The following is an 11,346-nucleotide window of genomic DNA, read 5'->3' as shown; positions in this document are numbered from 1 at the left end:
ATAGTCCGTTTTTCTTATCTTTAGACTTCACTCCAAGATGTGCAGATAACTTAGCACGTGACGTCACACAATTTGATAATAAAAATCAAGCGTCACGCTCATTGCCACTGGCTCTAAAAGCGAACACACCATATGTCTGCTGTGTATCAAGGAAATCTGAGACTTTTATATATCTTTTGAAATTTATATCCATTCGTATACAATAATATGCAATGCTCTCAAAACTTCGGCAAGGAAAACCGATCGGTGCACAAGCGAGACAAGTGGTTTATAATGTTTACCAATATTTTATTCGAAAGAAAGATGAATACCTCAAGCAAGGTGATGAGAGTGCAGCGGCTAGCATTAACGTAGCGAAGGAGACCAGCTCTGCTACTGGAGTGTCGATTGCCTCTGTTAATGCATTCAAGAGTGGAATAGAGACACATGGATGCCAGTCTCCAGCCCGCCAGCGCCCTAACAGGGGGCCACGCGAGTACTTCGACGAGTTTGATCAGTGCGCGTTCAGAAGAATGGTGCATGCCATGTACCTGGAAGGGAAAAAGGTCACTTTGGACACCATTAGAGCGGCAGTTCAGGACAAGTTCGAGCAGACTATCTCGCGCTCAACCATACGAAAGCAGCTGTTCCAAATAGGATTCAAGTTCCGACAAGTGAACAACCGAAAGCTGCTGGTTGAAAAACCTCAGGTGGTGGCAGCCCGGAACGCGTTCCTGAGACGCATTCGGAAGATTAGAAGCTCCGACCCAGAGCGCACTATAGTGTACTTGGACGAGACCTGGTATAACCAGTTTGATATGCGAACGGTCGCGTGGTTGGACAGTGACGACGTGGCCGGCCATAAGCCAGTGACAGGGAAGGGCAAGCGCCTAATCATAGTCGATGCTGGCTCGGACAGCGGCTTCACCCCAGGAGCATTCATGTGTATGAGGACGGACGGCAAGTCTGCCGACTATCACACGTCTATGAACGCGAGCTGTTTCGAGGACTGGTTTCGACTCCAACTTCTGCCGAACCTGCCAGCGAATAGCGTGATCATTATGGATAACGCCTCGTATCATTCAAGATGTGCTAACAAGGCACCTACAGCTAGCTGGAAGAAGGAAGCGATCCAAGAATGGCTGCGGGTACATGATGTCAATCCTGATCCGGACTTGCGGAAGGTCGAGCTTCTTGAGCTGGTTCGCCCTCTGAAACAGACACGCGAGTATGTGTTGGACAAGGTGGCACAGGAGGCCGGTCATGAAGTACTGAGGTTGCCCCCATATCATTGCGACCTCAATCCGATTGAAATGGTTTGGGCAAACATGAAGACGCACGTCCGCCAGTTCAACAACACTGGGCATCTGAATGACGTGGAAAGGCTGCTGCTGGATAGCCGAGACGCCGCGCCACCGGACTTGTGGCGAAACTGCTGCCGCCACGTGCGAGAACTGGAAGAGGTGTACTGGCGAGCAGATGGAATGATGGAGGACATCGAGCCAGTGATCGTGTCACTTCAGGATTCGAGCAGTGACGACAGTGACAGTGAAAGTGATTGAGGGCGCATGGGACCTACGATGGCTTCGGTGAACCAAACATACCCAATATACGAGTACGACTCCTGTGTTTCCTGTCTTTTGTAATTTGTATTACGAGTTACTGGTGGTAGATTTGTAGACACTAGCGGGTAATACGAGCAAAACATGTCATCACATTGAAATAGTATGTATATTTGTTAATTTCGATCAATGCTGCATTCATCGCTAAACACACGCTCATATAGCCAACTCGTGTTGGTAGCCTGCGCCGCTGAACACGCATGTCCTGCGGGTTGCCTACCTCCACAGGCATAATTCATCTCCGCCTCTCGTCACGCAGTCTAACCCGTCCACATGATACTTCGTGAGGATTACAACGTCACAGTCAATACTATCGAAAACGCGTTCACTCGAATGTCTGCGATAGCGAACCACAAACCAAGTGCTTCACGACAGTCGCCAGAACTTGTTACGAGCCACACGCCGAGCTCCTTCAAGAATTTCCTTGCATTGGGTCCGCACTCGCAGTCGCACGCACCTGCGGTTTCAAAAAACTTCGGCTGGAACCAAGCCCTATAGGTCTTGAACTAAAGTCACTGATGATGACTTGTGTCCATTTGCAGAATAGTTCATTTCCAAGTGATATTCGCTTTTATAGGTACCCTTTAATTCATCGGATCGATAGTTCGGTTAGCATACCAAACTTTATCCAACTTAATTTTTGTAGCAGGTAGGTATAAGTACCTACCTATTTATGTAATACACATTTGTGAGACTACAAATCTGCACTTGCCGCACCCAAGAGCGCCACTCTCCAGGCTTCAAGGCAATATTTTCTGTTTCCGAAGGGCTTGATTTTTTCTAAGCCATGCTTTGTCTCGTGCATATCTTGCGAAACATCTTGGAGTGAAGTCTAAAGATAAGAAAAACGGACTATAATTGCAATTATCCTGACTAATAACGCAGAGTACCCACGCGAGCAATATCCCTATCATCTGCCACTTACTTCTGTAGCTGGGACTTCAATCGGTCAGCTACGTCACGCATTTCCCACCTCAGTTTGCCGAGTACCAGGTGACGCATGACGACACGCAGGTCAAGTGGCATTATTTTTATCGCTGTCTTTGGTTGATCCACTTTGATAACGGCCAGACACCCGTGAAACGCTGGTCACTAGATCTCAGAGATGCGCCCCAAAAACATCCGTGCGTCTGCACTGAAAGAAACTCCGATTAAAAAGGAACCGCCCTCAGTTTGTTTTTCAATAGAAAAACACAATTCTAAAGAATAGTGTTTGTCTAATAAAGAAACAATCTTTGGGTATAATTAAGTCTTCAAACTTGAAACATAATACATACTGTCATTGTCGTCTGTTTTGTCAGAGGATCTTTATAAAAGCATACTTAAACCATTCTGCGAACCTTTACAGCCATATAAGAGAGCTTAGGGTGTAGCAGAAGTGATAGTTTTCCAACAAAGTGCTATAAGCAAGCTATACAATGCGCTTACCTACTACATCGCACACGCGTGATTTCCATTCACACAGCGCTGAAAGAAAGCAATCCGCAAGCCCAGCCAAACACAAACAACTACATGAATCAAAGGCTCAATAAACTGCACGCCACCTGACGCATTACCAAACGAATGCTATTCATTTCCGCTGCCAACCCGTACCCTGAACAGAGTTCAATGTCGTTTGTGTGGTCGGCTCCAGGTTACGGAATATCATGGTGGTCATTATCGACGCCATGCCTCGGGGCTGAGGCCGCTCCCCTCCCTCCGGTATGATGCTTATGGTCGATACCTGAGCAACTCGATACCAACGAGTTCGATACAAATGGGTCTCTGGAGACGAGCCGTGCTACACAAACTGAGAGCTTACGAGGTGGGACCTCAGAATGAAGCGTTTTATAACCACGTCTACAGATCCGGGCCCGGGACTTCAGGGATAAGGGAAGGCCAAATTCAGAAAGAACACGTGAAAGACAAATGCTTGAAAATACAAGCATTATTTCCGAAAAATCGTACGATCCAAACTACCAAGGCGATGCCACTTTCCGATGATTTTTGGTAGAGCTGTAATGACAAATTCTAGAGCCAAAAGATTATTCCGAAGATGTATCTTCAAGTAACTAATAAAAGGTCGTCAAAATTACTGGTGCAGCTCGAGCGTAAGCTATATATAGCAACGCCCATGCTCACACATTTCTAAATGCCTAGACGCACCCAATCCGTCCCAAGCCACCCCATCCCACCTCCTCCCATTCCAAACACCTGTCGTCCCGCACCATTTCCACACATTCCACTACTCGAAGCTTCTCTAACCACTGGTTGGCCCAGCTATTGCAACACATCGGCTACGTCACACTCCCTTGACTGCGATACCGTCACCGCGGGTCTGCTGCAGCGGCGCGGGCTGCGGCGAGCGCCGACACCGTTCGCCAGGTCAGGGCGAGACGACCGAGTGCCCTCTGTGGACTGCAGTCGCCAGAGGCACGGGGTGCACGGGGCCACTCGGGCGACTGTGGGGCACGCCAGGTGGTGCAGAGGCCGGCCTGCATAGCTCCACGGCTCGGTGCGGTGACCCGGTGCGATGAAGGGATACGTCAGGACGCATGACCGATGAGGTGATTCATGTTATAATCGAAACCAGGGGCAAAATGGTCAAGGGAAGCGCATTGTTTCCGAGACGTAAGTTGGGACGACTGCCGAATGCCAATGTGCGTGATGACGCGATATCCACGACATGGCTGAACGTGATGGCAAGGCAGTGTGTAAGCATTGAGCAGTTGTAGTTCGCGCAAAGACAGGATTTCGGTGCCGCCTGACCGGCTACTCGGCGTGCTGGTGGATAAAAGAGAATACGAGGGCTTACGTAAGGAGGGATTACGAGAGACGTTTTGCGGGTTCAAGGACGTTACGCCCGAGCGACCTATTGGCTCCAAAACAGGTTATCTGAGGCGAGGCATTACTGGATTATCTGACGAGGCGCCATGCAGCATGGCGAGGCGAGGCCCACAAAATCGAACTACAGGCAAAAGGGAATTCGAGCAGAAAACGAACAGAAATATTGATGAGATCAAAGCAGAACTTACGAGACGAGCCTGGGAAAACGGCAATAGGAAAATAACGACCAGTTTCGAAAACAGCTATTATGCATGAAATTGTTCCACAGCCTACAATTACCCATCTAAGGCCTAAGGTAGGCCATCAGCACCTAGGTCCTAGAAGGACTGCAGTTTACAACGAAAAACCAGCTGTATCCAATCAACACAGCACCCCTGGCTTGCCGTCCATCTTCACACATAACTCGTGCAAATCTGCTACAGATCTCGGTGTGAGCCCCGCCTTAATCCGCAGCTCTGCTGACCGGAACACGCTATATGGATCCATTTAACCACAAGTGGGACGCTAGCTTGCGCCAATCCTGGCAGCCCCAGGAAGTGTAATGCAGACCGCAGGCAGCCGGCCGAACCAAATACATGAACGGTCAGCGGCATGGGAAAACCCACATGGCCGAGCTCCTAACGCAGTGAACAGCTCCCGTAAAACTGCTGAAACTACGTCAATGAATGTAGACAGGCTAACATCGATTCAGGCAGGTCAAAACATCGCTCACATAATGGAGTGAATTGTGGTGAATGGCATGGACCTCCGGGTGTCAAAACTAGTGACCAAACTTCTCAGAAATCGGCAATCGATGAGTATGGACAACAAAACTACAAGCTGGGGCAATCTTTTCGAATAAAAACATCTTAGAATAGTAGCTACCATTCTAGCCCTCTACCGTATGTGATCTCCCCTTATCCTCGCGCACGACCGTCCAAAACCTCCAGCTCCCTATCCCAGCCTTACTACACGGTACACATGCCCGGCATGCCCGTCCTATCGTGGCAAGAACAAACACATCGCCGCTGTACGGTGGTGCGTGTGCACATGGTGCAGATTGTGGGCACGGTGTCCCCGCCCCCGAGGGCACACGAATGGAGAGATTAGCGCGGACAGCTATGTGATTAGCACGGTCACCGAAGAAGTGATAAGTACAGTCCTAGCAGCGCTAAAAAAAAAAAAACATGCCATGGCCGGTAGCAGACATAAACGCCAAACACCAAAGTAGCGACGGCCACCGGTGTTGTGTTGAAGCACGGTTGTGGCACCTCCCCCCTATTTACTCCAGACGTAACATGGATTGGTAGACATTGAACATCAAGAGCCTCATGATGATCAATGAGTTCATTGCGTACTGAGTCACGCATTGCTTACAACAAAACAACCCAACGACCAGCGTTGCACGCTTTTGTCCGCAATCGACAAAATCGACTCAAACACAAAGCCTCCAAACATCACCATTCAGCCGACCACCTCCCACTCCCCCCCCCCCCCCCCATCACACACCGGAAGGTCGCCAGCCACCATGCCTCACACCACGGATGAATGCGTCGCCGCCCACGAAAGGCTCGCCCGTAGTGCCACGTCGCGCGACGCGGTCACCTGACCGGGCGAACGGACTTTCACTCGGCAGCGCGGCGCCGTGTCGCACCGGTGGAGGCTGAACCCGTATGGTGCGGGGTTCAAGTGGGACACGGGTGAGTAAGAAGAGGACGTATTGGACTCGACATGACGTCATGTGTATGACACAATCGGAAATCGAACGTGGTTCGAGGAAGGCGGATGGACGGCTACCATTCAAGATTTGCCGAGACAGATATCCACTACTTCAACTTGACAATTTGTATGCACGATTATGTTGGTAAAGGGGCGAGTAAGGAATAAAGGTCGTAAAAAGTCAGGTTCCATGGATCACGGATGTTGGGATAGGATCTAGGATGTTATCAACTAGCTAGGATCGAAGAACAAATGGCATCACTGGTCCAAAACACGCCCATTGGGAGTCAGTGACACGACCGCTGGGTGTCAAACGGCACTCTAGCAATTCAAGAAGCCAGGAAACGCTGTAGACTGACGGGACACACCCCCTCGACTCGACCAGTATACAGCGGCAGCGGTCGAAAGGTGACACCTATCTATTAGGGCGCACAGGGATGGTAAGGTGTGCTCATGTCAAACGGAACTGGAACAACCTACAAATAACCGGTTATCATCACCCGCGCTGGGTTGACAAGCCATCAATGGGTAATCACCTACCGTGCCTCAACGTTTCACTCCCGCCCGTAACAATTGATGACCTTAACCTTCCAGGCGGTGGGGGGGGCATTTTTGCCCCCCCCCCCTTTAGTTTTTTTTCGATATATCTCAAGAACCGCTGCGCCTATCGTCACCAAACTTTCAGTACCCTCCCGTGAATAGCTATTGCACATTGTGATTTGTGACCAAAAACTTTTCCAAAGGCTATGATAGGTTGGCCGCTAATGACGTCAGAGTGACTGTCATTTCTGCCATTTTCGACCCAAAAAAAGGTTTCGCGGGAAGAGCTGTCAGGCCTACAGCTTAAGAGAAACAGAAAAATGTTTCTCATAAAAGGTGTAGAATTAAAAGGGCTACAAAACTGCCATATCGGATTTATTTTTTTTAACCCCCAAAAATAAAAAATAGATTTTTTAACATAATTGCCGGGATATCCAAAAAGTTTTTTGAAATTCGGAAAAACCGGAATACCTATATGTGATAGTCCCAACCGCCTTCTATCTACATACCAAATTTGAGATCGATACCTCTTTTTTTTGGCCAAGTTATAGCGAAAGAACTGTTCAAAATTGATGACGTCAAATTTTCAAACTCAATTTTTAGCAATTCTAGACCTTGTAGCGCAAAACAAAGACCACTATTAGACTCCCCGTGACGAGCTGCATCGAATCAATACCCATTTTATGCAAAACTATCAACTTTGAAATTTGACCTTTTTGACCTGACCTTGACCTGACCTCCAGCAAAAAGTGACCTAAACCGTACCTGATGGTCTTATAACCAACACCATTGAGTTGGAAATGAAAAATTGGCCATAAAACATGCATAGCACAACCTTAATAAAGTTGGGTTCATGTGGTGACCCTTGGTGACCTGACCTGGTATGACCAGTGACCTCTAATAGCAACATATGTACTAGACAACTGACGCCCTATCGCTGATTTTCGACAAAATGCGTTTTACTCGGTGTTATAGCGCTTTCCCTAAAAGACCCGTGAACGGTGAAACATTTTATCTTTGACCTGACCTGTGACGTCATCGGTGACCCCGAGGTCAATGAAATTTGATTTTCCTCGACAAATTTGATAGGGCTATCGAACGCCGTTTGAATTTTCCGGATTCGTCCAGTAGTTTCAGTGATACGGGGGGGGCAAAAAAATGCCCCCCCCCCACCTTGCGGAAGGGGCCAGGAGGCCCACCACCTGCCGGGTTAAAGCAAATTAAAACACCTGTTAGATCGTCAGGTCATTAGGTCGTGACAGGAAATGAAATAGTTTGAATAATATCCACTTGCAAAAAAGTAAATATTTTTCGTAAAAAAAACTCGCCAAAGAAAAGGCTGCCTATGCCGGAGTGTCATTTCATAGGTTTCAGTTCAAGAACAGTAAATGTGTTGGAATAAAAAAGTACTGCCCGTTGCGTTATTCTTTCATTAGGGTGAAGTCGTATAAGAGTACGCACTTAGTGGATTTCTTGCTCTCATTTGTTTAATATTTGAAGGAAAGAAATCGCAAATAGGGAATATTAAAGTTCATTGAATTAGCCATCAACCCATGGGGCAACGATCCTTCAGCGTAAATGGAAGTGGTCTAAAACTGACATTTTCTGAACCGTTGCACTTGCGTACTCTTACCATATGGGGTGTGTAAGAGTACGCACGCCAGGCGGGTGGAGTACGCAAGCATATGAACACACACCTATGCAGCTTGCACTGTCCAAATGCTTAACTTCAAACTCAGAAGGCGTTTAAGTTAATTCTAGTATCCAAAAAGAAAGACATAAAATAAATCTTTCAAGTCTATAAATCAGGAAATAATCATGTCGTGTGTTTCTTAAAAAAAATGCACGATCAAAAAGGAGAATAACTCGTATTTGGAAGAATTTCGGGTACGCATCTGCATCACAGTGCTCCATTGATGATATACCTACAAAACAAACGTCATTGAGCGAAAGATTAATAATTCTATATTTCTGTATATTCGATTTAATGTATAATTCTGCGTACTCTTACCCTCCTGAACAGTGCGTCCTCTTACCGTACATGCAATTCGCGCACAAAACAACCCCGAAACGTTGTGCAAAACTTCGCAAACAGAATATTGCACTGTACAGTATTTCCCCAGATAACCTCACAAGTTTCCCACAACAATCACGGAAATGTACCTTATCTCAACTGCCAAGTATCAACATTATTGTACCATATCATAATAATATCATAACGCTCGAAAATAATATTCATCGCCTTAAACTCAACAGCGTCGCCGCTCAACGCCCACGTTCCGTTGGTGACATGCACGTACTGGCGGCTTCATGTCACTTCATGAACTCGACAAACCCGCGTTGCTAAGCAACCGAAACAGCTGATGCGTACTCTTATCGCCCGCGTACTCTTACCCGCCCTTACCCTAGACATATTCGATAGGAGAGTCAAATAGAAGAATTATCTAGAAACACACGCATTACGCATAGCTGATGTATTTTCGCTCGAAAGGTTGTACTAAACTGCCATGCTAGGTAGGATGCAGAACGTTCACGCGACTAACAGCCGGTCGGTAACGTGCATTTAGCATTGACCAGGTACCACTTTAATATTGTCCACAGCTACCACAGTCACTTGGCCGGCCGCCGTCTTGGGAACGCTGAGCGAGAAGTGCAGACGCATCGGAGCATTCACTTGTTTCAGTTGGAGAGCGTACGACAGCATATCCTTGGTGTTCTGTGGCAACGCGTTTGGTTTGTTGACGACATTGCTCTTCATCGCCTCTATTGTCATTAGCAAAGGGACAGGCTGCCTGCCCTGCGACTCATACTTCATGTAAGAGAAGTAGATGCAAAGTTCTTGGCTTGGAGGGTTTTGTATGATTTGTTCAAAGAGGACTTCGGTGCCCTCACCAGCTTTCACAGTGGCGGTCAGCGCGTTGCCATGACTGGTGCTGGTAGCCTGCGGCTTCCAGGGTACGCCTTTGAATGATATTTTACAGGAAACCTGATCAAAGTCGCAGTGCAACAGTTCCTTGCCACTGCTTCCCCGGTGACCGCCCGGCGCTGGGTGTTGCTGCGATCCATGTGCCTGAGGCGGAGCAGCAGCACTGCTACCGTACAGCTGGTTCAGCAAGTCTTGTATGCTTTGGCCGCCCAAACCGCCAGCTTGCGTAGCACCCTGCTGGCCAACATAGCCATTTCCACCGCCGCCAAGCTGGTTAATCATGTCCTGGATGCTTTGACCGCCACCCTGCTGGCCACCATAACCACCGCCGCCAAGCTGGTTAATCATATCCTGGATGCTTTGACCGCCACCCTGCTGGCCACCATAACCACCGCCGCCGCCAAGCTGGTTAATCATGTCCTGGATGCTTTGACCGCCACCCTGCTGGCCACCATAACCACCGCCGCCGCCAAGCTGGTTAATCATGTCCTGGATGCTTTGACCGCCACCCTGCTGGCCACCATAACCACCGCCGGCAAGCTGGTTAATCATGTCCTGGATGCTTTGACCGCCACCCTGCTGGCCACCATAACCACCGCCGCCGCCAAGCTGGTTAATCATGTCCTGGATGCTTTGACCGCCACCCTGCTGGCCACCATAACCACCGCCGCCAAGCTGGTTAATCATGTCCTGGATGCTATTGCTTTGACCGCCACCCTGCTGGCCACCATAGCCGCCGCCGCCGCTAAGCTGGTTAATCATGTCCTGAATGCTTTGACCGCCACCCTGCTGGCCACCATTTCCTCCGCCGCCAAGCTGGCTAATCATATCCTGGATGCTTTGACCGCCTAGTCCGCCGGCTTGCGGAGCAGGCTGCCCGGAACTGCCTCCCGACAGCTGATTTAGTAGGTCTTGGATGCTCGTACCGGCCTGGAGATGGCCCGATTTGGCACCACCAGCGCAGAGTCCGGGGTAGTGAGTCGAGCACTGGGTGCCGGCCGGACACCGGCTGCACGAAGGGCCCGCCTCGTACACCTCGTCGAACAGCACATTACCCATCGGGCCGTAGTTGCAGACGTACAGCTTGTTCCACTGGCCGCCGGCAAAATACATGGAGTAGCCGCAGCCAATCATCTGGGTGGTGGCCCACACCATCTGGGTGAAATGACCAAAGTCGTGCGAAAACTTGAATGGTTTGATGTTGCTGTGGTTGAAAGCCCGGACTTCGTCGAACCATTGTCTTATGGTAGCCTTCCAGTTGGGCTGTTTTCCCTTGTCGGCGCCGTGCGTCACAGCCAGGTTCTGGCCACGTCGAAACGGTCGAGCGCTCGGCACTCCTTGCAGTCGTGCCTGTAGACACACTGATCGGCCAGTCTCTGTGCCACGCGCGCTAGTTCATCATCCCATTCCAGCTGAAGCATGTTGGCGGCCGGAAGCTGTCTTTGTAACCTGATGGCTTGCGGAAATCGTCCTCTGCGCTCATAACCGGTTGCCAACTTAGACCGCAGTTGGTTGTGCATGTCTACGATCACGTTGATGTCTTCGTGGTCGACTTCACGTGCCTCAACCCGTTTGCACGCCGGCCCGATGCCCTCGTACTGACACATGGTGTGCATTTCGCTCAGCTCGCAGTAGGGGTTATGATGAGTGGCGCCCGAACTGAGCACCACGCAGAGCGCAGCTGCCAGCACAACTCGCAGAAGCATAATTGATAGGTTGATGGCAATTATTTTGATTATCTTGTTATTATCTTAT

At 49.1% G+C, this 11,346-nt stretch overlaps 2 protein-coding genes across 2 annotated transcripts; one reads left to right on the top strand and one right to left on the bottom strand.

Moving 5' to 3' along the window:
• Window positions 1–5: 5 nt before the first annotated feature.
• On the top strand, window positions 6–2,460 carry LOC122374439. Its single transcript, XM_043353208.1, has one exon. The coding sequence runs from the start codon at window positions 213–215 to the stop codon at window positions 1,539–1,541; it is 1,329 nt and encodes a 442-aa protein (XP_043209143.1). The 5' UTR covers window positions 6–212; the 3' UTR covers window positions 1,542–2,460.
• Window positions 2,461–9,124: 6,664 nt separating this feature from the next.
• LOC122374435 (uncharacterized PE-PGRS family protein PE_PGRS54-like) lies at window positions 9,125–11,297 on the bottom strand. Its single transcript, XM_043353202.1, has 2 exons — window positions 11,118–11,297; window positions 9,125–10,986 (listed from the first exon to the last, which is right to left on the bottom strand). The coding sequence occupies exons 1-2, from the start codon at window positions 11,295–11,297 to the stop codon at window positions 9,229–9,231; spliced, it is 1,938 nt and encodes a 645-aa protein (XP_043209137.1). The 3' UTR covers window positions 9,125–9,228.
• Between the last annotated feature and the right edge of the window lie 49 nt (window positions 11,298–11,346).

Source organism: Amphibalanus amphitrite, unplaced genomic scaffold (assembly GCF_019059575.1).
Source record: "Amphibalanus amphitrite isolate SeventyFive unplaced genomic scaffold, NRLGWU_Aamphi_draft 001656F_arrow, whole genome shotgun sequence".
NCBI lineage: Eukaryota > Metazoa > Arthropoda > Thecostraca > Balanomorpha > Balanidae > Amphibalanus > Amphibalanus amphitrite.
The sequence above is the reverse complement of the archived record's forward strand: the minus strand, read 5'-3'. Positions and strand labels throughout refer to the sequence as shown.

Excerpts from the sequence above, each read along its gene's own strand:
- LOC122374439 (XM_043353208.1), top strand. The coding sequence starts at position 213 with ATGCTCTCAAAACTTCGGCAAGGAAAACCGATCGGTGCACAAGCGAGA.
- LOC122374435 (XM_043353202.1), bottom strand. The coding sequence starts at position 11,297 with ATGCTTCTGCGAGTTGTGCTGGCAGCTGCGCTCTGCGTGGTGCTCAGT. Across the intron at positions 10,987-11,117 it reads ACGAAGACATCAACGTGATC|ACTAGCGCGCGTGGCACAGA; the intron begins GTAGACATGCAC and ends ATGGGATGATGA.